The sequence below is a fragment of the Pempheris klunzingeri genome, chromosome 7, assembly GCF_042242105.1.
Source record: "Pempheris klunzingeri isolate RE-2024b chromosome 7, fPemKlu1.hap1, whole genome shotgun sequence".
In the NCBI taxonomy this organism is placed as follows: Eukaryota; Metazoa; Chordata; class Actinopteri; order Acropomatiformes; family Pempheridae; genus Pempheris; species Pempheris klunzingeri.
The window spans coordinates 11,254,484-11,281,072 of record NC_092018.1 but is presented as its reverse complement, the minus strand read 5'-3'; the positions used below and the strand labels follow the sequence as shown (position 1 = coordinate 11,281,072).

At 41.6% G+C, this 26,589-nt stretch overlaps 1 protein-coding gene across 2 annotated transcripts in view; it reads left to right on the top strand.

The window, feature by feature from the left end:
• Positions 1–26,589, top strand: part of arl15a (ADP-ribosylation factor-like 15a) — a 99,440-nt gene that overhangs the window by 14,308 nt on the left and 58,543 nt on the right. For both annotated transcript variants that reach the window (XM_070833631.1, XM_070833630.1), the window contains exon 2: positions 26,160–26,304. In XM_070833631.1, the coding sequence (XP_070689732.1) occupies positions 26,160–26,304 (145 nt within the window). The remainder of the gene's footprint in view (positions 1–26,159; positions 26,305–26,589) is intronic.

Here is a 26,589-nt window from a genome sequence, read left to right as displayed (position 1 = left end):
TCTTGTTAAGACTTTATCCCAATGATCGTAACACAAAATGTTCTGTATTATTTTTACCATGTACAATGTACAGTAAATGTAATTTACATGTTTATCGTTTATTTGATTGGAACTGTGTCTTAGTGACCCAGAAGGCTTCAGAACTCAATGCAATAATGGGTTTAGGTTATTTTCAAGCCCTTGGGACTCATAAATCACAGAGTTATTGTTTTTGTGATGACAATGTCATAGAAAAGTTTCTGCACAGTAAATAAACAGCGTGTGGGCAGCATGCATTTCCAACCTGCTTCCTTTCTTTTGAAAGGCAGGATGGGAGCAGCCATTGCCCCATCCTGGGCCATGAATATCCCACATTTCAAAATAACCACAGGACCTGGTGGGATGATGATTGAGAGATCACCGAGGTTCACCCACCCACTATCGAGCACTGCTTCCTAAAACTCTGCTGCCAGCCCTTACCGGTTTGTCTTGTTGCGTCAAGGACATTTTGGGAAGGAATTTGGCTCTGGTTATTTGGGAAACAACAAAGAATAACTTCCTGTTTAAGATGTATTGGCTGACAGAGCAGGGCGACGCCACACTTGGCCTTTGTGTACCATGTATAGCAGGAACTTGTAGCAGATTTTTTTCAGGACTACATCCTTATTAGAAGCATGTATTATGCTGTAGTCATGCCCATCACGTTGTAAATGTTGTGGAGTTTATGAACTATTCTTTTCAGAGGTGTAGTTCCACCAAGCAGTAGCTACGTCTTAGCAGTCAGAATATGGGATAGATTTTCCATAGGACACGACCAAATTGGGCTGTGCCATATATGATACATATCGTGTGGTGATAGGAAATCCTGTATTGTTTCATATTATGCTCCATCGTTTATTTTGCTGTGTTGCAAATAATAGTTTTTACAGCAATATTTTTTGTCATTTGGACGATGCTTTTCCTTCCTCTGCACAGCATGAATGCAGGCATGACACTTGCATGAAGGCAACACAGACACACTTGGAGGAGAGTGAACATGACACCGAACAGCATAATTCCAAACAGGAGAAGGACCAAGACAAAATGAGGAGCTGGTACCTAAAAGAGGGGCTACCTGGTGGTTTTAATATGAAAGGTCAGACACAGACCAGAAACTGTACTTTTCAAATTATGCTGCAGACCGGTCCCCACAATGGGCTCAAAAATGTTTTCTATTTTACCTTTTTATGTTTCAAAAATTAATAGTTTATAGTTTCAATTGAACTAAATTAAAGGTTCTAAATTAAAGGGTGGTCAAAGTGGTCATCTTATATAAAACATTTATATGAAAATATGCTATATGCAAAAAATGTGTATCATTACCTGGATATGAACTGACCCATGTCCAAATATGAGGTTTTGGTAATGTCGCACTGTCAGTGTGTAATCAAAGTGTAATTGAAGCAGTCAGACAGTAAGTAGCAGAACAAATTTAGGGGAAAGCAAATGTTTGGAGGGTAAACCGAGCAATTTCGATAGAATGAAATAGCAACAGCTCTGTAGGGAAAGTTGTTAAATCTGTAACTGCAACAAAAGGGAGGGGAGAAGGGAAGCAGGACAGAAACATGCAGGACAATTAAGGTATGTTCAAAATGTGCATGTTTATAGTGATAATATTAAATTCTTGGAGCATCATCTTCTAAAGACGGGCATGGATGGCACCAAATAACTGCTTCTGCCTAGAAAACTGAGGAACTATTAGTTAGGAGTGAAAACTCTTTCAGATGTGGTTCATCAGGTTAGGTTGACAAAATTATGGCAAAAATCAGATTTGAAGTTGGAATTGTTTTGATGCCTTCAGGATCTATAGCTGCCAAAATTTAATCTTGCTAGAGCTCTGCCCAACACATGAACTACTTATAAGGCCTATTAATCTTTTATGAGTTCTGATGTCTTTGTAAATCCACAGTGCAGATGAATAAAACATTAACAACGTATGTACATTTCCCCTGGAGCTAGGAGCAGGGCACTGTGGCTACCACAACACTGGTGATTTTAAAAAGCTAGTACCCCGTGGGATCAAAGGAATATCTTGAAATGACTGATGTTTTCAAGGCAGCGAGACGATTTCTTTTGATCTATTAAATCAAAACAAATGGACGAAAAACTTGCAATGAATAATAGTTTGTGTCTGATATGGTTTCTCCCCCCCCCCCCAAAAAAGCAAAAGTTTAATTACTTGATTAAAAGTTTTAAAAAGTACATCTACTATCCAGAATCTATAAATATGCAAATGTTTTTAATTTCAAACGTTTAACTGCCAGACCTAAGACATCCCTTGCTTGACTGAAATGTCTGATGTCACAAAATCATCTTGCACACACGTCTTAAACATGCTAGCAGATGAAAACCGTCTTCTACTGTGGAAAACTCCTACTCATACGTCCTTCTGCACAGTGAAGGTCATACATCCCTGTGAGTAAGCCAAACACATTGTTGAGTGGAGAGAGACTTTAAATGTTGTTGAAACAAGTAGGTTAGATTACAATTAAAATGCGGTTTCAATACGAAATTTGTATTTGTTAGATCTTTTATGACATATAATCATTCATCTCTTTACACGCTGTATAAGTGTGTTCTGCTGGCCCATATTTCTGAGGCCTCCCTAACAATGCCCTTGAATGTGAGACCTCTCCCTTTAGGCTTTTGTTATGAGACGCTTTAAAGCGTCTTTCTGTTATACAATAGTCTTTGTCCCCATGACATGACAAGGACCCATCCTTACTCTGAGCTCAGGGCCTGACGCACATATTGTAATATGCTTATCCTCAAGACATTGTAATACATGAGTGGGCTGAAAATTCCTTTAGTAATCCAAGCTGGAGGGCCTCTTTCTTTTTACCATCAGTCGTTTTGGTTTGGTCACTGTTAAGCTCCAAACCAACTGAGTTCATTTTTGTCTAAATGGAAACGGTGACTACGTCTTTTAAAAGCAACAGGAATTGTTTTTGCATATTTTTTTTATTTTATTGAGCATTTAGGTTAAACCTCAGTTTGTGATTTATTTAGTCTCTGTATTATAATCAGTGATAAGCTATAGACAAAACAAGTGATTTTAAGATGCTACCTTGGGTATTAGAGATGTGTGGCTGCCACTGGATAAATGAGGAAAATAATCGAGACAAATCAGATTCATTGATAATGCAAATAGTTGTTTGTATAGTAATTGTAATATTGTTGTGTATAAACTGAGTCATCCCTGAATTACTCAACTGCAACGTGGTTGCTCAGACAAGGAGAAATATTTGCTTTTCACCCTTCAACCTTCACAGCAATCATGACCTGCCAGTTGACACGATTAGCTTGAAAAACACTAGCACTGTCAAAATTATGTTAGGCGCATCCAGATGCAACGGCAGCAATCCGTCGTTCAAACTTAAATCTGCAATTTTTTTCTGCTGTGTTTCCGAAACATGTGAAACCTGTTGTCACAGTCACGGCCATGCCTCCAGCTTCTATTTGTGTTTATTGTGTCTCCTGTGCATCACTGTTCGTGTGTCTGTATCTGTGTCTATGAAGTTAGCTTTGCATAATAGGTTATTGGCCCTGCTGTGAATCTGCCTAATCTCTATTCATATTTCTCAGTTAAACAATCATACTCTTTTCTCCCTTGATAATTGTTTGCATACATATTTGGTGGGTTTCAGTGGAATAGGTTTAAATGTTTGAGAAGACGTCTTTCATCTGTTTGTGGTTAATTGTCATTTGATCTAACAAATTGCAGCTGGCGCCACTCTTACTGTTGTTGTAGGTTTTGTGTGAAAGCAGTGTTTGACCATACATTTTTATCTTGGAACCATTCCACAAAAACAGATATTGATTCAAAGTGACACTATTTTTTTCCCTTGGAGTCAGTTACCAGTTACAAGTACTGTCGGATAAGTACTTACCAAATGTGTTTATAGCTGTAATTGTGAGCATTTTCTGTGACATCAAGAGCAGTTGATGGAAACAATGGTTACAGTATGTTATTTAGATAACTTTGTTTCATTTGCCATATTTCCATTAACATTATGTGAGCTTTGTCTTTTAAAGGTTCTGTCTCAGTTGTGCCACTCTAAATGATCTTGACATGTTACTTTATGTTTATGTGAGAAACACTTAAGACCACTTAAATATTTGAAAAGACAGTGACTTTTCCAGCTAAATCTTTTATGCTTAGTGTATCAGAGCCTGTACTCCATCCAGAGAAAACCTTACAGGAGCTCACAGTTCTTTTTGTTCAGGTAAATTATATTCCTTTTGAAAAGTACTTGTATTTAAGACAAATTTTAATTCTATGGATTAGACATTGAGTGCATCATGTCATGTATGCATGAGACCAACATATGTCTCACTACAGTCATTACTGAAGGGCTTGCATTTTCTGTGCCCATTGTTTTGGGTCTGTCTTACAAATTCTGTCCTTGATACCCAGGAGTGTGTTTAAAATTTGTCTTGAAAGGTGTCAAGGAACTGAAAATAAGAGGAAAGGGGATGTTTGCTCATTGTACTTTCGTAACGCCTGTTTTATGCGGATTTGTGATCCAACCTTCAGTTCATGGAGGCTCCATTCACAATAAAATCATGTAAGCAACTTGATTTAAAATGTTTGATTCAGAAAGAAATTCAGCTCTTTCTAATAAATCAGTCAGGGGATAAAAGATGTCATGTACAGTAAATGTTCCTACTGATTACTTTCTATTTTTGGAATATCTATAAACCTCTGCACATGTTCATCCACTTGAGATAAGATGCCCTTGGAAGACGCTTCATGTATTCTGTCATTTGCAGCTTTAGGGTGCATTGGTATGCTGATACGATTGGTCCATGGTCCACATAAACCTTTTACCTTGTTGAATTAAATAAAACCACAATTCCCCAAACAACAAAACCTAATATCTGACAAAGCTCCCAACAACACACTGACGCTCACATTGCAATCAGCTGAAAAACGAAGATCTATAGGGATCTGTGTCTGGAGGGGTTCAGGCCTGGAAAGATGGCTCCTGCTCTTGGATGGCTGCAAAAGTGCAATGAATATATGGCGTGCTGCAAGTAGTCCAGGAAACTAGGACACTTTTATATACACATGCGGAGTTGCAGCAAGATGAAGCCTCATTTGTTCACTTTTTTTTGCAAAATGATATCAACAGATTTTAAATTGGTTTTCTTAGTTTAGATTATTTTGAGGCAGTTCTGCTTTATTTAGATAGGACAGTGGAAGAGAGAAGGAAAGGCAGTGGAGAGAGAGGAGATGACGATGAACGGCTGCAGTAAGGACTCAGCCTTAGTGGTTTGTGCTGTACCAGGTGAGCTATTGGGACACCCCTCATAGTAGTAACTCTAATAGAGACTTCAGGTACAGCCACAGAGCCATGAACAGTCCTCCACCTAATGTTTGACGGTGACTGTCAGCACCACAGTCAATGCAATCTCTGAGGGACGCCTAATTATAACAATGGAGCTGGTGCAGATCATGCTCCAGTTACTATTTCTGACAGCTCTATTTTGCAGCACGTACAGTGATGTGAAAAAGTATTTGCCCCCTTGCAGATTTCTTCTGTTTTTGCTTTATTGTCACACTTACATGTTTCAGATCATCAAAACAATGTTAATATCAGACATAGATGACCTGAGTAAACACAAAAAGCTGTTTTTTAATGATGATTTCATTTATTAAGGGAAAAAAGCTATCCAAACCAACCTGGCCCGATGTGAAAAAGTAATTGCCCCCTCCTTGTTAAATCATGAATTAACTGTGAGTTCAATTTCACTTGCCACACCCAGGCCTGATTACTGCCAGAGCTGTAGAATCAAGAAATCACTTAAATAGACAACATGAAGTAGGCTGAAAGATCTCAAAATGCAACACATCATGCCCCGATCTAAAGCAAGTCAAGAACAGACAAGAAACAAAGTTATTGACATCTATCAGTCTGGAAAGGGTTACAAAGCCATTTCTAAGGCTTTGGGACTCCAGCGAACAACAGTGAGAGCCATTATCCCCGAATGGAGAAAACATGGAGCAGTGGTGAACCTTCCCAGGACTACCGGCCCACCAAAATTACTCCAAGAGCGCATCGACGACTCATCCAGGAGGTCACAAAAGGTCCCAAACAACATCTAAAGCACTGCAGGCCTCACCTGCCTCAGTTAAGGTCAGTGTTCATGATTCAACAATAAGAAAGAGACTGGGCAAAAATGGCCTCCATGGGAGAGTTCCAAGGTGAAAACCACTGCTGACCAAAAAGAACACAAAGGCACATCTCACACTTGCTAAAAAACATCTTGATGATCCCCCACACTTTTGGGAAAATATTCTGTGGACTGACAAGACAAAAGTGGAACTTTTTGGAAGGTGTGTGTCCCGTTACATCTGGCGTAAAACTAACACAGGATTTCGGAGAAAGAACATCATACGGACAGTCAAACATGGTGGTAGTGTGATGGTCTGGGGCTGCTTTGCTGCTTCAGGACCTGGACAACTTGCCGTAATTGATGGAACCATGAATTCTGCTCTCTACCAGAAAATCCTGAAGGAGAATGTCCGGCCATCAGTTTGTGACCTTAAGCTCAAGCGCACTTGGGTTATGCAGCAGGACAATGATCCGAAGCACACCAGCAAGTCCACCTCTGAATAGCTCAAAAAAAAACAAAGTGAAGGTTTTGGAGTGACCTAGTCAAAGTCCGGACTTAAATCCAATTGAGATGCTGTGGCATGACCTTAAACAGGCCATTCATGCTCAAAAACCCTCCAATGTGGCTGAATTAAGACAATTCTGCAAAGAAGAGTGGGCCAAAATTCCCCCACAGAAATGTGAAAGACTCATTGCCAGTTATTGCAAACGCTTGATTGCAGTTGTTGCCGCCAAGGGTGGCACAACCAGTTATTAGATTTAGGGGGCAATTACTTTTTCACATAGGGCCAGGTTGGTTTGGATAGCTTTTTTCCCTTAATAAATGAAATCATCATTTAAAAACTGCTTTTTGTGTTTACTCAGGTCATCTTTGTGTGATATTAAAATTGGTTTGATGATCTGAAACATGTAAGTGTGACAAAAAAGCAAAAACAGAAGAAATCTGTAAGGGGGAAAATACTTTTTCACAGCACTGTATATATTAGGCATCCCTAATGAAGTCAGTCACTGCTATACCTCAAGAGCAAATTCAGGTCTTGTGAACTTTTTAAACAGCACTTTTTATAGAAATGCAATTGTAAACCTCACAGTTGTTGAGCAGGAGCTCCTGTGTTGAGATGAAAATGTTACACAACACTTTGTGACCACATGATAATGTGTCCATTGAAGCCTGTTCCCACCCCCAGATGTAATCCTCTTTGATATGAGTGATGAGAGAGAGAGAGACCCAATCTCTCAAAAAGGGGTTTCCTCTTCCAATTTTTCTCAATGAGTGAAGATATTTTTGGCCTTGTGTGGAGGATGTGTGACAAAAAGTGTATTGTTGATGTGTGCATGGACATGCCCAGATTCATACACCCACATTTAATCATCTGTAAACTGTAGGCTTCCTTCTTAATGTATAGGTAGTTCAGGTTTAAAAATAATCCCTGCACTGACAGATTGAAGTCATCACACAGTGATCTGCATCCATCCAGCTCAACCTTACATGGATGTTTATGGTTCTGATGACTAATGCCAGAACTACTGAAATATGCCATTAATTGCCGAGTCAGATTCCTGCTGTTGGGACCTTTTACTGATTTAAATCAAAACATATTGATAATAATTGATATTCAGTAATAATTTAGGATTGTTGGAAATGAAGTTTATATACCTCAAAGCAAGGTACTAAAAGAGGATTGTTTTAACATTATTACTGAAACTTGTGTATCATCAGCACTAGTATCAAAAATGTCTTAACCATATCAAGCAATAACAGTGACATGTATAAATAGTACTTCCATCCCTAGTGTACCCTAGTGTGCGTCCAGGCCAGTACAAATTGCAAATGTATTTATTAGCATTTTGTCTTTGTTTGGTAAGTGTTGCCTCTTTTAGAAAAACAAACAGTCCTTTAAGAAAAGAAAAGATAAAGCATGTTGGACTAATGAAAGGCAAATTTTTGGCACGATGTGACGTATGTAGATCAAATGAGATCAGGAGCTCAGGTCGTCACTCTTTTGGGTTTGTGCTTGTTAGATAACACTGAACACCGTTGCTAATGCAGGATCCACAGATCCGATGTGCATCTTAACTTCCCAAACTGGTTTGATATGTTTGAGCTGCTGATTCAAAGAAAGGGTGATGGCGCCCTCTGTTGTTCTTGCACAGACACCGCTGTATCTTATTCTCCAGACCTTGATGTTTTAAGCACATTGCATGCTGTCAAGAGGTACCGCAGTCTCTACTAAAACTTCAGCTTCAGTAGCCTTTTAAGCAGGAATAAGTAGGGAAGGGGGTCTATAGGGCAGGGTCACAGATATCCATCCTTTCTAAGTAGCACATTTTAGTCTTGCCTTTAATGGTGATGTAAGTTAATAAGGGTTGGGTATCGGTCAGAATTAAATGTAAGCAGCATTAGTGTTAATATGTATGACAGTCATCACATTTATGTGTTATCGAGGTCTAGAGTTAAAAATGAGGCCTAGATATTTGAATGGCTGCATTTTTTTAGACTGCTCCAAAATCATTTCATATTGCAGGGTAGTACAGTGGGATATTGAATCAAAGCACAAAACAAACTAACATAGACAAAGAGCAAAACATCAAGCAGTTATCTAAAAACATGTCTATAAAAATCTGTCTTGAAGTGATTTAAAGGGCTTCTATGGTGCTTTACACACAAGGAGAGTGGGTGCAGTTCACCTCACTGAAATTCGGGACTTGTGTAGATACAAATTATACACACAAAATGATGAAAAAGATTTGTATACTCTCAAAAAGCTACCTCAAAACTTTATTAAATGTGAAGAAGGGCTAACACAAGTGCTTAGAACTAGTAAAATCCTCACCTCAAACTTCCATTATATGGAAAGTTACTGTCCTGATGAGCAATTTTACCCCTTTTTATTTGGAGATCATGTCTGGAGAAAGCCAAAAGATGTCTTAATTCCATAACATCTGTAAGGGTATTGTCATCTATTAAGTTGCTGTTATAGTCCATGGTTGCAGTGTGTAATGTTATTATGGCCAAGAAATATGAGACAACGTTGACAACTCATCTGTGCAAATACTTCTCTCATGATGTTCCTGCTTTCAAGAATGATAATTTGCCTTTAAAAGTGACTTGACAAAGTCAGGAGTGTTTTTATGAGACAAAGGTTGTCTCCCATGTCTTCCAAAATGACTGGATTTACTATTTGCACAACTCTTATGGGATGTCGTTTAGCACAGAGTGTACATTTGGTTTCCAGATCCCCCCCATCTGTCAAAGAGCTTGAGATTTTGTCTCTTGAAGAGCAGTCTAATATCCCAACAGACGCAGCTCAGCACATGAATGACAGCGTTCCAACACCGATCGAAGCCTCACATCATTGTTCAGCATGTGGTTCTTTTGTCTTTGGAGGTGTTAATTAGTTGCAGCCGTAGTGGTAACCATTCACTTTAACTTTTTAAATTCATTGGTAAGAGTAGTACAAACTTTGTTTTGTATTATTCACTGATCTATGAATTATTTTTTGATTTTAACTTTTTAGTTAAAAAAATAAACGCTCATCTTTCCTTCAGACTGCTTATGTTTTCTTTTAATTAACAGCTGAAAATCCCAAAGGTGTCCCAGTTGTATAATGACAGAAAACTGAGAAAAACAGGAAATGCATATATTTGAGAAGCAGAGAATGACAATGCTTTTACTAAACAAATAACTTTTACAGTGGTCTGTCATGAAATTATTTTCTGTCAATCAACCAGCCTATTAACCATATAACAACACGTTTCCCCTCTTCTTACCACCAACACGCTTTAGAGGTGAGCACACTGGCAACAAAAGGACACAGACTTGACAGCAGAATTCTTTCCTGATGAGCTCTCAGGTAGTTTGAGCATACTTGTGTCTGAAGGTTGCCACAACCTGACGACATTTTAATCTGAAACCATTGCTTTTGAAGCTGAAAGCTTGCCTTGCACAAAAGGAAAGCCTCACTGTTGTTTAAGTGTATCAAAACTGGTTGATGGGTTTAGAGAGCTGATGCAATAATGAGATTAAACGAAACTTAATTTTGTTTCTTTTACAGCACACATTAAATTCACACATGCGTCCTCTGGGTGGAGCCATGCAGTCACTGATCAGCTCATCAGCTCAGCGGCAAACTGAAGACATACATTTTTTAGAATAGTTTCTCCTGAAGCAAACTGTATTTTCTCTGTGAGTAGTGTGTCATATAGACTGTGTCCTACCTTCTGTAACTAACAACACACAGAGCCATAAATTAAGTTTCGGAAGGATGGACTTTTATATTGGTACTAGATTAGCACAGGCTGCTGGATGTACATCTTAATATATACCATGCAAAGCAAATCATATGCTATTGTATTCAAGGGGTCAACTGAGGTCACTTAACCCAGGAAAGGAAATTCCTTCAGTCTTTTCTGATAAATATTTTACATCAAATGTTTAACTGTGGTTTGTTTTAAGAGGCATTAACAAGCATGGTCATAAGAGGATGTATAGAAAACCTCTGGGCAGTTGAGAGCAAACTGAAAGTGGTGAATTTTTTTGCGGTGTTTGAGGCCATGTCACTGCATGCAAAAACCACATCAAAGAAGTGCCCAATTTAAAGGGTTTTATGTGATGAAAGTCTGCTGTCTTTTGTTCTAGCTTGTTTATTGTGTGCGATCATTTTCACTCTTTTAAACCTTAACTGAAAGGGACCAAAAACATATGAACTGTTTCAAAACCGTCTGCGTCATTGATGATTACACACTGAAAGTATTTTCCTCGACTCTATTAAAACCATTAACCTGTGGATATTTTATTGTGCCCTTTCTTTACTTCCTCTTGACACCAGATTAACTTTACCTGGGGATTTCACAGAAGTATGTCAAGAGAGATGACAAGACCTTGATAATGCAGTCTGAAATCAATTCCAATTATTTTTCAAAATTACAAACACCTTGACATCAGTTGCTTTCTTTCATGTTATTTTCTCTAAATCTCTGCAGCACTTTCTGACATGCAGATATTTTCCCAGTCCCTTGTCATACTCATTCATCCGTAATTGGTAGGCTGGATGCTCTCTCTGTGGTGAGGCGGGCCTCTCGAAAGGCTTATGCTACCTCTGAATCAGGTTGCACTGTGCAGTGTCATAGGTAGGTCTGTGATGGATCATGGCACAGTTGGCCTCTGTCTGTTCTTTCCTGTCTTTGACTAAGTAAACGTTTCCCTCTGTGCACAGTCGTTTGTGAAAGCTGCTTTGCGCAATACAGCGGTACGCACATCTATCCATCAGCCTTGGCTCTTACTCTCCTTGTGTGTGTGTAGACGTGCGTGGGCCTTTCTCAAATTTGTCTGGTGTCCATCTCCTCTTCCGGTAAAGTAGGATTTTGTTTGTAAAGTGGAGTCATTGTTTTATATTCTTTCTGGATCACAGCAGGCTGTTGCACAGTCTCACGTGGTGTTAATCTGCTCTGTCTTTTGTGCAATTATTTATTTTGTCTTTTACCAGAGGCGATTCCACAATGACTGTTTATAAAAGGCAACAGACACATTTATCCGAATGAGTCAACTATGGCAGCTCTTTCATATTGTTATAAAGCTTATTTGCCACTTTGTTTAGATGATGTCACAAGTATCACAATTTAGTCAGAGGATACTAAGCAATGTGGTTTCAAGATACTGCTTTAGAAATTATTTCATCGAGACATTAAGAATATTTGGGCATCCAGTAGGTGTCAGGATAATGCAGAGAAAACATCCATTGAAAAGGGACTTGGTGAAGAAGTGATCACATACATACATGAATGATATTGGTTTTACTCTTTGCCTTTTTGATTTTGATACCTTTATAGGTTATACTCCAAGTAAATCTCTGTTTTTTTTTATTGTAAAAATTTTATTGTGTGATGCCACTAAAAGGTTAGCTGAGTTGTATTAGTATAATATATTGACTTTTATGCCTGTCCCTGTGAGGAAGGAGGATGGGCTTGGATGTGATACGGGTTTTGTCCCCTTTGAAGTAGGAAAGACATGTGGAGTCCATTGGCTTTAGTCAAACGCTCCCTGTGTGGGATTTAGTTGTACAGTGTCTATAGTGGTAACCTAAACCCACACACGTTTCTCTGGTTCAGCCCGTAGCCTTTTCTATCTTCGCCATCTTTCACACACATGTACACTGCAGTCAGAAAGTATTAGAACAGTGACACATGTTTTGTGGTGTTGACTCTGTGCTCCAGCACATTGGATTTGAATTGAAACAATGACGATCAGCTTAAAGTACCGACTTTCAGCTTTAATTTGTGGGTTTGCACTGGCACATCAGTGTGTGAATCATGGCACCTTTTTATTCTACCAATTCTAGGTCACATAAAAATGGTTAATATAAGTTCCTTTTTAGACACCGTGTATCTTCCCTGGAAATAATGTTGTGTTGATCTTGTCTAATGTTTGGGATCAGTGTCCTGATAGTGTCCTAAATTTTGTGGATTATTTATTAAAAGGGCTGCAACTGTTACAGTGCTCACCTTATTACACAGCCTTAAAGCTGAAGTTGGGACCATAATCTCAGTCATTTTTTATTTAAAATCCAATGTGATAACAAAATGATGACAAACATGCTACAGTCCCGTCTGACTGCACTGCATACACAAATACAGTTAAGTTAGGTGCTGCTGAACTGCACCCCTTCTGTGTCCCTTGTCAATGCTCAGGCCTCAATCCAAAGCTCACTCCTCACCCCCATATACACCATATAACACCTGTACATAAGACAAGCACATGTTTAAGAGTTATTTCGGAGATAACTATTTAAGCATGTCGCTGCATAATGTTGTTGCCAGTATCAAAAGTGCACACGACACCTGTATCACATGGTGAAGGAATAGAGTTCTGCTCCCACAGCTTGGGTTTGGACCACTGGAGGCCACAGTCTGGTTTTGATTTACTATTACATAAGCACTTTGAGACTGTTGTTTTTAAGAAGTTTGCTTTGTAGGGGGAAAAAAAACTCAGGAAAATAAAATAACAATCAAGACAGCGGTTCCAAAAGCAAATGTCTGTAAACAGTTCTCTGGCGGTGTTTGATCGGTTTTCACTGACAACGGAGAGCATTTTATCTAGCCACCCCTCAAACCCCCAACAACCCCGTCTCTCCACAATTAGTGGGAGGTGAACGGGTTTAGACGGAGGGTTTGGGGGGGAGCTGGTTAAAATTGGCGCCCATAACAGTCCCCCTACAATGGAGAGGACCCCCTCCAATGGTGGATAAACAATGTACCTGAACCAAACGGCAGCCAGTTATAAAGGCATTTGCCAGGGAGACACAAACGAGTGAGGATGGGGTGAGAAGAGGTAGGTGAAAGTGGATTTTAGGTTTTTGAGGCTGGCCCTACAAAGAATCCGCCAGTCACAACTGAGGGGCCCAAAGCGTGTGATTATTAATTACTGATGGCTTCCCAGCCTTTGAAAATCGGGGGGCCGCAGACATCAGATGCATGGAAGAGGCAGAGGAGCGAAAGGCCTGTCATTACCATCACAGAAACAATGTTCGAATTTGGCTGTCATGCATTTTTGCCTAATTGACTGTTTTGATGCAGGTTTTTTTTTTCCATTTTGTTTTTGAGGGGGCACTGATGCCCCCTACTCTCCAGTCTTGATGAGGAGAACTTGGTGGGCTTTCAGCTTCACCCAGCAAGAACCTTCCGGAGGTTCTTTGATGGCAAGAAAAGCCACTGGAGACCTCAGGGGCCTCATTGGCCTCCATTTATGTATCTGCACCATAACACTCCATTTCTGATTCCTGACAAGAAATGAGTGAGGAGGAAAAGTAATGCATGAAAGGCATACAGTGTGTGTAAGTGAATGTATGTGCTATATGGAGTGTGTGTGTGTCTGCAGGGTGGTACTTTTTTGTGTGTGTGTGAGGCTGCAATGAAAGGGGGAGGCCATGGACCCACAAACCACATGAGGGGTCTCCTAATTTGCATAATTAACTGTTGACACTAACTGTGCTTAATGAAGCCCTATTGAAGTCATTGACCCTTTTACACAGCCAGCCCCTGGGAATGAGACAGAGGCTCCTTCGGAAAAGGTTAAAACAATGTGTCTGGTTAACTTCCGACAAACGTGCCGAAACGCCCCAAAGTCTTAAAGATTCATGCTCAATGGAAGAGGTTATGGCACAGAACGACCTGCGATTTCCCAGACCAAAAATACCACCAGATGTTTGGCTTAGGTGTCTCATCCTTCATTATTAATTTTTGTTGTGTAACAGTATCAAATAGTGTAATTCAAGATCAGTAATCTGGTCCAAAGAACCTTGTACAAATAGTTTTAATTTTGAGGACATGGTTATCTTAGCAATAGTGATTTCTTTTGCGGTCTGAGATCTGTTTTTGGAAAACAATGTTACTCATACAGTTGCTCATTTAAAATGTTTCTGATCTCCCACTTAGGTAGCCTTAATTGTCTCCTTATTTCCTTTGTAAGGACATACAGCAGGGGATAACACAGCAATTAATCTTGTGTTTTAAAGCACACATGGAAAAGCAACACTTTTCCATGTGTGCAATGTGAATATTTCCCAAAAGACCATTTGTTAAGTATTTATGGATCATGTACCTTCCGCTATGTTATAAATAAGGCCTGTAGCATATAGTATGTAAATGAAAAAACAGAGACTCTGGGATTATGCTTGAATTTATATATTATAGATTTTGTTGTGTTTGGGGAACATGTTGTTTGGGTTTGCACATGTAAATCTATTATTAGAGAGGGGTGGCACCAGCCACTATTTGGCCATTAAAACGCCAGAAATCAAGTGAAAGCCAACAGTGTTTAAACTAGAGGTGTGTGGTTAGTGAGGGCTCTGGCCTCTGCCTCTGTTGTGAAAAACACACTCAAACACTGACAGACCACTTAGTGTATTGCTGTGATCCCTTTATACAGCCTTGTAAATAGGCTCATTCACTGCTTGGTATTTCTGTTAAAAAAGCAGTAAAATCTGAACTTCATTTACAATATATTTAAGTTTATTAATTAAACATATTCAAGTCGCAGTGAACTGAAGTGTAGCTTCACAGGTAATATTGCCCACTGTAATGTGAACAATATAATATACATTTCTTCATTTAGCTCATCTCAGCACAATTGATCTCTTTGTTTACTTTTAACCACATGTATTCACTGATACAAGGATCCACACATGTGGTACATTTACCTCTGCTATGTCTCAGACCTCACACACCTGTTCATACCAAAGCATACCGTGGAGATGTGCAGACTCTCTGAGGTGGTCAGGGATGGATGTAATTATGTAGTATGGTGTGAAGGCATATGTCCCTGACTACATTGGTAAACTGCCTAGTCAATTTTTTGGGAGTGTAGCTCAGCAGACCTCCCAAACACAGTCAGATTGAAATTAATTGCTGTAAAGCCATAAAAGCTATATGCAAAAGTGTGTTTTAGGTGTTTTCTACCCGCCACAGTCCTCCGTAGATAAAAGCAAATCTGCCCACAAGTGGTCACTCAGATTCCACTTCACACCTGGCACTAGAATGCGTCTCAAATGCATCAGTCTCAACTGGACACAGACCCAGTCCATCTGGATACGAGACACTGAAAAGATCCTCCTTACCAGTGAGGACACACTGTAGCAGTTGCACACATGTATAGTTTCACCTAACTGTATGACTGTAAGTCTCAGAGGCACCTGTGGAATATTATGGAAAAGAGATGCACAATAAAAAAGAGAGTAGCACACATTTTGTGCACACATTTATTTAAGAGAACAATTTTAAGACCCAACTATATTTTGAGTTGCAATTACCAGACAAAAGCCATCTGTTACGAGCTGTCAAACGTCACAGCACTGTAAATTTCACTTCCAAAATCCAGCTGTCTTTGATGTGTTCTGACTAATTTCCTCCTATGCTGCTGAAACCACTAGATGCTCCCTTAATGTCTAACAATACTCAAGGGCCATGATCCTTCTTCCTGAAAATGTCCCTCTGTTCTCTTCTTGACGTCACTGTTTGTGGTTTGCTACTATTAATGGCTTTTCCACTTTGTTGGTCTTAAAAGCCTCCAGAGGCCTATCTACCATCCCTGTTCATGGTTTGTAGAACAGAGGGATTCTCTCTCCATGTCTGTAGTTTGTCATAGATCATCAAAAAACAGCTTTTCTCTCACCTCCCTCTTAATCTGCATGCTTTGACGCGTTCAACAAGGTCATTGGGGATGTTGTGAATGGTCATTGTAGGCCAGCCTTGTTTGTATGATGGGACGTCACACTATTAAAGAATCAAAGATTTTCCGTACCCTATGAGAATCTATTTGCATTGAAAAGGCTTTTCCAGTTTGACCCCCCCCACCCCCTAACTCATCAACCTAATTTTCGGCTACTGCACAATGTATAAAAACAGATTTATTGTTCGGTTGGTCCCCATCAGGTTTTTTTTTGTCTCAAAGGGGCCTAGAAATAGTTGATGGGGAGGGGTCTTTCACATTTAATGACAATGTCTCGAAGCTTGGAACTTTCCCACACTTGTTTCAGGGAGAATGGGGGCCCTAAGATCTGTTTTTATCAAAAATTGAGGTAGTCGTCGATAGATAGATAGTTGCTGTATGAAAATGTGCCATAACTGATGTAAGTGGGGCAAGTGCCCTCCCCATCCACCCACCCTTTTTATGTCTATGAGATGGGGCGCCCCCCACCCCCCTTGGTTCTTGCACAGTGGTTTCAGGGCCTTCAAAAGGGGGCCCCTCAAGCTTTGATCCTCTACATGGGTGCGGAAAAACATCTTTTTGCCCTACACTGTGCCCAGGAAACCAAGGTTTTTGCCGCCGCCGTATGCTAATGTAGCCAAGCTAATCACCTTTCCCAGTTACAAGATTTATATACCATAATGGCTCCCAGTGGTACCCCTCAATTCTGTGGCCCCCTTATCTACCCTCTGGATGTCCCAGGGAGCAAAGGTGTCTTATGTCTGTGAATGCAGCTGCCTTGCCACCACCTCACCCTCTTGCTTTCTTTTACAAAAAGAGGGCAACATGAAAACAGTCCTGTGGGTGGGCCCCTTAATGCTGTCCCTCTCATTCTCTACCTAATGTACTTTTCCAGTAAATGTCATGAAACACACAGGAGCTCCAAGGTAGGCTCCAGACAGATAAATGTGTCGGGGGAAAAAGCTGTGGCCCCCAAGTCCCCTCAGCATGTCTAGTGGGCACGCTGCTCAGATTATATTTCTCAGTATTTTACCCATCATATGGGCGAGTACCCTCAGTGTCACCAATTTCATACAGTGTTCATTGTGAACACATCCCCATCTATCCTTCCGTTTCCGTATGCTTGCTTCTTTTTCTTCTTGTTCTGTTTTAATGGTGTATAATGGTGTTTTATGGTTAATGGTGTTCTGAATGGAACAAACATGGAGTCCGTGCAGTGCTGGCTGAACCTGCAAGAGCTCTTGGATCTGTCCCAGGTTCTCCTCAGGTGAACCCTAGTTCTGCTTGGTGAGAGGGGAAACATGTTCTTTCCAATAAAAGGGCAGTAACTCAAGAGAAAATCTATTTTTGTTCAACTAAACATGAGTTGTGCTTGGAGATGAAGGTGAAATATGTAGGTGCTTACTAGTTCAGGTATGAGACTAAAAAAAGCATCTCCACACTCAAATCTGTGCAACACCATTTTTGGATTTGAGCAAATGTAATTGTTGATACAAGCTTCAGAGAGAGAGAGAGGGTGAGAGGATGCTTTAAAACTTTAAAAGGGCAGATTTTGGTGTTGAGCTTCTATTTGGGATATAATTGCTTCTCTTACAAGATGCGGTATTTTGTGGCCTCTTGTATTGTAACTAATGTATTTAGAATAAGGATTCTATTGTACAGTAATGTTGACAATAGCACCTGAAGATATTAGTAGAGTACAGGAATATACTCCCATTGCATTACAAAAATAATTAAAGCTGGTCATTGTTCAGGCATATGAAGGTCAAAGTCTTTGCAGTAGCTTTAGGAACAGTGCACTTTGTACTTTGTGTTTGTGTGAGCATGTGAACCATAGCAGCGGGCACTTACTGCCACATCCAGATGGTGCTGGAAACAAACAGGGCTACACTGTAGGACCTCTCAATAGGACCGTCTAGACTGGTCCCTGACCAGACAGATACAGCCTCCCATCAAATTAGCGTTTGTCAGATTTATGGTAATGGTCCGCAACAGTCTTCCTGTCAGTGACATCAAGATTTACAGCACTTACACCCCCCCCCCACCCCCCCGCCACACAAATACACACATACACGTATACACCATCCTCATCGGGAGCACTCCCTTTATCCCACTCTCTCCTGCAAAATGCACCCTCCCCTGCTCCATCGCTTTTCCATTTCTTACCTCCTGCTCATTGCTACTGAACAACTCTTGCCCGCCACCAGCCCTTGTCTATGCAACTGGGAGAAGTTGTGAAAGTGGGTGTGTGTGTGTAGGTTGGTAAGAAGGCTGAGACTATGGAGTCCCCCAGTCTCCTTCTCTAAATGCATCACAACCCCAGTGGAAAAAAAAGACCCACTCGGGGTGGCAAAACCACCCAAGCCCCCTCTGCCTCCCTAACAATGGTTTGTGTCAAGGTTTCCTGTTAATCCTCTGTGATGAAGCTCAAGTGTTTTTGGGGTGAAGGGTTGGGGAGGAGGGTGAGGTGGTGGTGCATAGAAGCTTAAGGGGGGGTAGGAGCTCAATTGGTTGGTGTAGTTTGGGGGTGACACAGAAATACTCAGTGGTTAAGAGTTTATATGGTGAGGAGGGGATACATTATTGATAGTGGTAGTGCAGCGAGACTGAAGGACGGACTGAGAGCCCCATGTATGTGGGATAGCGTCGCCCCCTCTTTCATGTCGGCGTTTTTGGTTGGTAACCCGATCTCTGGGCCCTAGCACTAGCGAGCCCAGTGGGAAAGGCTTCCTGACAGATATCCCGTCCATTCTCAGCCCAAATGTTTTTCCAAGGCTGCTCTTCTGCCTTTGATCTGGCCTCCACCTCAACCACGCAGGGTCACAAGCTACAATGTTATGCCAGATAGGAGAAGGCCAACACTGGAGCTGCTTACTGAGAATGGGAAGAGAAGGCGAGAGAGGGAGGCAGGGGGGGTTGCTCTAGGCTGTTGTTTAAAAATCTTCCCCCATAGTCTAGACCTGTGTTGGTTGTCTCTTAAAAAGTGGACTTTACGCTCCAGATGGTCAGTTGGTCCCATCACCTCACTGAGTCAGATGAAACTCCACCTTGCACCTCTGTTCCTACGTAGCAGGCTGTACTCGTCTAGTTTCCTCTTTGTTTTTGGAGCACTGTGTGATGAAACTGATTCTTGTAGTGATTGATGTCGTGTTTCAGGCAGGTTAAGATGTCCTCCTCACTTACCTGAAATGCCATAGTTATGGAGCTCATTGCATTTTAAAAAAACTTTTTCTTTTGTTCAAAATCCTCAAGTTTTTTTTTTTTTTATATTATAAGATTAGAAGATGCTAATTCAGTTACAGTAACTGAGTAAACCGCAATGCATTGCTTCTTCCTTTTCAGTGCAATAGTTGCAGTATGTTCCAACAGAAAGCCGGGGGGCGCTCTAACTTCACTCTGTGGCTTTTCTCTGTGTGTGTTTGGTGTGTGTGTTCTCCAGCTTGTCTCCTTGTCCAGACACCTTAGCGTCAGGGCAATAGTGTTCGAGCTCTGAAACGAGGGCCAGACAGACAGAAGTGGGATGAATGAATTGGGTAGCGGGGGTGATGAGAGAGAGAGAGAGAGAGAGAGAGAGAGAGAGGGAGAGGGAGAGGGAGAGGGAGAGACTTCAGAATAAGGGGATGATGTGCCTGCAAAACAGTGACAAGCAAATCAGCTTTAAAACAGGGCCTCCCCATACACACACAGACACACAGGCATAATGGGTTGTGGGTTGTTTCGTCGACTTAAGTAAGACACGGTCTACTTCCCCAGACGGGGATGTTGAGCTGGTGCAGACAGGGTCATCTTATTGCTGTATGTCTGTCATTTCAGCCCAGTAGGTCTCTGTGATATTGTGTTTTAAGATGTCAGAAAGTCAACAGTAGACATATTCAACATTCACTGCATCAAAAACATTCCACACAACTGGATGTTCATTGTCGAGGCATGGAATGGGAGTGACGCTTATCCCCCAAATGTTCCAGTGTACTCTTTCAGTGTGTCAGTGTCTGTGTGTGTAGGTGTCTGTGTTTGTACAGGGATCTATTTCTGATGCAGGGGTAATGAATGGCACCTGTTTAGTGTCCTTAGTTGGCCATCATTTTTGAAGTGCAGTAAATCTTGTATTTCATCACCCGCGGCTACAGTTGAAAGTGTGTAACAGTGCTCACTGCCAAATCCGCATTTTGTTTGTTTTATCTTGCAATGAAGGTTTTAAGAAACCAGTCAATCATGCCTGTAATGACAAGCACCTCGCCTGCACCCTCAGGAAGGAAAATAAGCTGCTACATGAGGCGAGTGGTGGCAGCGGTGGTGGTTAGAGGGCTGATGGAGGGGTTGAGCTGGTGTTATCAAAATATCAGGAGGACTTGAGCAACGCAAGGTCTTGGTCTGAAATCTGTGCAGAGTTATGAAGCAGAATGAAGGGTGGTGGGTGGTTTGGTGTGGTGGGGACCCAGGCTTGAAGCCGTCTGTGGTTGGCGCGGTAACAACTAAGCATGGGAAGAGTCCAGTGAGAAGCCTTGTGTGTCTAGCATGTCTCTCTCACCCCTTAACGAGAATGGCATGCAGTGCGCCCCACACACCCCCTTCCCTCACTGTACTGAACCACACTGTGTCCCACCGTGCACCCCCCATCCAGCTTCAAAGCGGCAAATAACAACAACAACTGAAGGGGGAGAAGATGAATGAGGATGAATGAATGTGCCCCTTCCATCCCCCCCTTTGCCCGTACACCCCCTCCACCTCCCTTGCTCCCCTCTACCCTTCCTTCCACCTCTGACAGGCCACCTTCCTGCATGCCTTCGCCGCTCCCGCCCTCCGCTTACCCCTGGTTTTGCAGGCCTGTGTTATGACTGTGGCCGGTGTGTATTACACACATATCTGTTAGCGCCGCTCCTCCGCCGGGACGCCCATATAAAGGACTGTCATTTCCAAAGGTCAGGAGTGAGCCCTGCACACAAGTGTTGTCCCGACACTTGGTCTGGAAAAATAAAAAGGGCCGGCTTGCCCGTCCGTGTCCTGTGTCTGTCTGTCTACGTTGGCTATGACTGCCAGAGGCAAGTGTCTCTGTCCCTTCCCTTTTCTTCTCCTCCTCCTCCTCCTCCCCCTCTTCTCTTCTTTCCTCTGCAGGCTCCACTGTTGTTGGGAAATGAAGATACCCAGCTTGTGTAAATTGGCAGCCAAGGAGGAAGTCATGGTTTGCTTTTTGGTGTGCCTTGCTATTGGAAATGCCGGGAGGTAAATGTGATACCTCAGCTTTTAGCAGGCATTATTGACTCATTAGCACCATCGCTGCACAGAGTGCAAACGGTTCAACCATATTAGTTGATGTGTAACCTACCTTTCAAGAGGAAGTGTGCCCCGCCACGGGCATTTTGACCAAGGACATGACCCACTGTGTTTTTATTCCACTCTGTTTTTGTTGTTGGTGCACATGGTTTGTGTGTGTGCGGCTCACAATAAACAAAGTGTACTGAAGAATTAGGCTGGTTGTGGGTAGGCAGCACATCTACACTAAATCTTGGCAACAGATTTCCTTTAGCCATAGTTTCCAGATTAACACCCATTTTTTCTGCAAAATGTCGGCAAGCTGTAAACTCAGTTCAGGTGACTCAGTTATCAGGCACTCGCTCCCTATAAACCAGAGCACTATAATTCTTTTTTTTCATGCAGTCTTGTAGGAATTTTTGGTGAACTCCCAGATTGTACAATATAATGATCTGATGAATGATTTCCATCCACTGAACACCCCCCAGTTTACATATGCCTCATGTGACAAAGTACCAGCACTCCAGCACTCAAAACTATGTCATATTGTTTTTATGACTCCACCATTTGATGTTCATTGTTGTTGTTAAATGTCTCTATGACTCAGCCTGACATGTGGTATTTTTGGACACATTTTTAATAAATCACCAGCTTTTGTGCCCACGGGGTTAAATGTTACCACCTTCTTCCTGTATTTCTGTGAAATGTTAGTGTTGTGGCTGAACTCATCTACCTAAGCAGATGTGTATAATAAGTGTAGAGTTTGTTTAGTCTGGATAATGTTAGCCAAACATCTGGATAGACACAATACTATGTAATGACCCTAATGATCCCAAAAGACTGCTAACCTTTTCTGGGCAAGATATTGGATTAATTATGTGTATTCTGTGTATTCCAGCAACAGCATTAGTTGATGCTACACACCTGTTGAGATGTTTTAGCCCTGTGTAGAAAAGTACTTGTTACTACTTGTTATTACTATTATTAGCATTTATATATGATCCTAAGCAGAAAATCTAAATGTATCTACATGCAGCATATCACTCTTACAGATTACGCAGTCAGTATCAAAATACACCAGGAGTATTTATAGACCATATGCTGCATCCTTTGACGACCCCAATGTTAAGTAGTTATTTCACAATTGAAGCAAGGAGAGAACTACTCAATAGAAACTAGAAGCTTGTTGGGGTACCTCAATTTGGAGCATGCTGTCATACCACTGCCCATTTTCCTGTCCTGTGGTGTCTCGGCAGTAGCCAGAGAGTACGAGAGTGAAACACGAACTAGTCTGCTGCGGTGGTAGCGGCTTCCCTCTAACCCACATTTATTACCTCTAAAAATACAAAGTGGTTTTCTAAAAAGAGCCTGGCTCCTGTTCGGTCCAACTACGTCAGGTGAACATGAAGGGTTATGATTCACTGACAAAATGGTTTTCCTCTGAATTTTTCAACTCTAACTGAACCCCTCAGTTTGTAGCGGCTGAACCCTGTTCTTTGATCTTTTTGCATGCACTGTCCAAAAAGCCATGGATGTCATGTGTTGACAGTATGCAAATCAGGAGTCACTTGAGGTCAGCAGGCTCCATGGGGGTGTTAGTTTGGCTGCATGCTACAGCATTTGGTATCACTTTGGCCATTGTCCGAAGTTAAGCATTAGAGAAAAAATAACTGCTATAATTATTATAATAAGTATAATAAATGGTCTCTTTTTAAACTCTGAATAGGGGCCCACCATCATTTACATGAGGTTAATGTTATTAAGTTCAGCATCTGTGGAGTTACAGAGCTGCTCCGACCCACTGTTTCATAACTACTGTAGTCGTCTACAGCAGTCGTGTCCTCAGCTTCAGTTCTTGTGTGCTTGAGCTCTGGTTTGCTGCCAGAAGGCCAAGTTATGTCACCCATTAAATGTCTTGACATCTTTGTCAAATTGGAGGCTGGGGGGGCTGTGTTCCTTCTTTTAAGGAGACATTCATCTGAAAAAATGCACCCTGTCTTCGGTGATATTTATATTCAGCAGTGTTTCTCATTTACATAAAGCCTAGCTAATCAGCTTTCACAACAACAGTGAGGTAATGTCTCGGCAGGTCTTTCAGGGAAGCACAATTAAAACATGTTCAATCCTATAAGAGGCAGCCAATCAATAAAGACTAGGATTTTCAGACTTTTTATGGAGAGTGTTTTGGCAAGGAGTCTCAAGGTTTTTCTATTTTTTTTCTTAAAGATTGCCCTCTTTTTAATGCACAGGTGGCCTCATAGTAGTTTAATGGTGGCTTTGATAAACAAGGAAGTAAAGCTGATAAGCCTGCATAAGCACATGTTTTTCTATGTGACAGTACATGCAAGAATATTTTTATAACTCAGACACTTCCACCCTGTGTGAACGTAATGTAAATCACTCAAACAACATTTAGGGAACTGTTGACTGCATATGTTGAATTCAATTTCCAGTTTTAATTTCAGCTGTTCGTCTGGATGCCATGGAGATTTATGGAGGTAGTCATCATCGAGCAGTCTCATTTGAGCTCTCAGTCTCAGTGACACAGCACACTGGCTCTTAGATCATTGAGTGTGTGGTTGACAGGGGAGGGGCATGTTTTAAGGTAAGCAAAGGCCGTTGGATATATTTGTTTTTCTCCTGTGAGCCTTTTGAGCAAGCGCTCCTCGTCAATCTTGTGCTGTCAAAGAGGGCCAGAGGTGGGAGCTTCTCTCTCTCTCTCAGGGACCACTGTGTACACATGGACCCCAGGGTCAGGCCCTGGATGCTCCTTTGGTAACTGTTGTCAAATCTGCACTGTACATGCACACTGTCTGCTCCTACATAGCCAATGAGGCAGCAGCCTTCATGGTTGCTTCCTTTGTCGTATACACTTGGTCTAGTAATAATTTTATAATGGAGAAGTAATAATTTTATAAAAGGGTAAGAATCATCCAACTTGTAGCTACTCATAGCCACTCCAGTTCTTCCATCTCTCCTTACCTCAGCCTATTGCTTCTTCTGAAAGATCAACTGTCAACTCAGGAGATTGACATCTGAAGAGCAGATTTCACCCTCTGCAGAAATCTTAACATGTAGCTTCAGGGAAGGTAGGGGGGGGGCGAGGCAGCAAGGGCAGAAGGTAGCAAGAAAAAGAATAGAGTGACCTCATCAAACCAAGTTTTTACATGTGTTCCCCTATCTGATGCGCGTGTGTTTCTGATCTTACCGTTTTTCTGGAAGAGGAGAATGTTTCCTGTTTGAGCAGACTGGCGGGTTCACCAAGGAGTCGGGGGGGTCGGGTTGCTGAGCCGACGTCTGGTTCTGTTGAAGCAGATTCCCCACATCTCCATCAAACAGCACCTCTGTTTTGGCACTGCTCTGAAAACTGACCCTGGTGGTCACTGATGTCTGGGGGTATGCGGAAGGACTGAGGCTGCAGCACTGCCGGCTGCTCTCTTGTTCCCCTCCAATTTGAAAGAAGCAGTGGCTGCATCTCATGGCAATCGTTGCGAGTCTGAGGAAGACTCATTTTGCTTCATCAATCACAAGACAAGAAGTGAGCTGCAGTTAAAATAAATACTTCAAAAGAAATTGTTAATTGTCTTGTACTAAACCTAAATGTCAAACATTTGCCAAAAATACTTGAAGGTTAATTCACAATATTCGTTCATCCTCTCATTTGTTAGTATCTGTGGTCTACGTCTTTAATGGCATGCCCAAACACACCTGGAGAGTGTGCGCACAGATGTGGAGCAGTTTTTTTCCTGTCAGTCTTTGAACAGAGTAGCAATGTGTTGAACAGGGTCGTCCCCTGACAAGAGCAGTATGCAACCTTGTGTTGATGTTCTTCTACCTGAAATGTGATATAGTAGGTGAGAGAGAGAAAGAGTGTGTGTGCCCTGCCTCGTCCAGACTGGTTCCTGTCTTGCTAATAAAAGAGATCTCTTTTTAGTTTTGGATACTGATCTCTCGACACACGTTTAAAGATCTCATTCACGGTTCACACTGCGTTTGCCCCTTAATGTCTCACAGCAGGCCCTCAGTCCCAGGCCGTGATTCATGGAGTGACAGGTCTGCCTCTGGCCGCCATAAGGGCCCAGTCAGACGGGGTCCCACACACACACACACACACACACACACACACACACACACAGACACTGCAGACAAAAACATGTTGCGCCAGTGCTTAGATGTATGCAACACCCCCATTCCCATTTTTTTTCAAGTGGATTTTTACTCTACGAGACATAAATAATCTTCTGATTCTATTCTTGTCATTGCTCATTCTTTTTTTCTTTTTTTTAAACTATTTTCTGGTGGAACCTGGTTAAACATTTTGCTCCTCTGACATCTTCAATCTGGAAGTGTGTCATTGACCAGTCCTGTTTTTTTGACACGTAGAAGCGTTTCCACTTCATCATAAGAAGCTGAAATACCCATGAGAATTTATTCCAATATTATACACTAATATTCACTTGAAGAGCAGAACTTGTGACTCAAAATGGACAATCTTAATCACTGCATTGCCCATCCGAGGTCTGTTTGGTCAGTTTTCCAACACATTCATTGTTGTGTTTGTTTTGTTTCAGTGTTTCCGGGCACTGTGCTGTAAAGGACCCCCGCCGCCAAGACCAGAGTATGATGTGGTGTGCATTGGCCTGACAGGTGCTGGAAAGACCAGCCTGCTCTCACGGCTCTGTAGTGAGGGCAGTGACGGCATCGTACCTACAACAGGTATGTGCACATGACATGAATCAGTAGAAAAGAGCATTTTTTTAAATGATAATATGTGTACTTGGATAGAAGCACACACCCCCCTCAAATATACCCATCTCCCTTCCATGTGCACTTTAATGTTTCAAGAACATGTTGTCCTCTGGATTAGAATCACAGATAGATAATATTGTCCAGGTATTACAGCGCTCCAATAGGGGGAAGCATGTCTTCAGTATGTCTTCCAAAGTCCAGGCGCTCATGCCAGAAACTCTCTGCTGTATCTCACCAGCCAATACTCAGCTT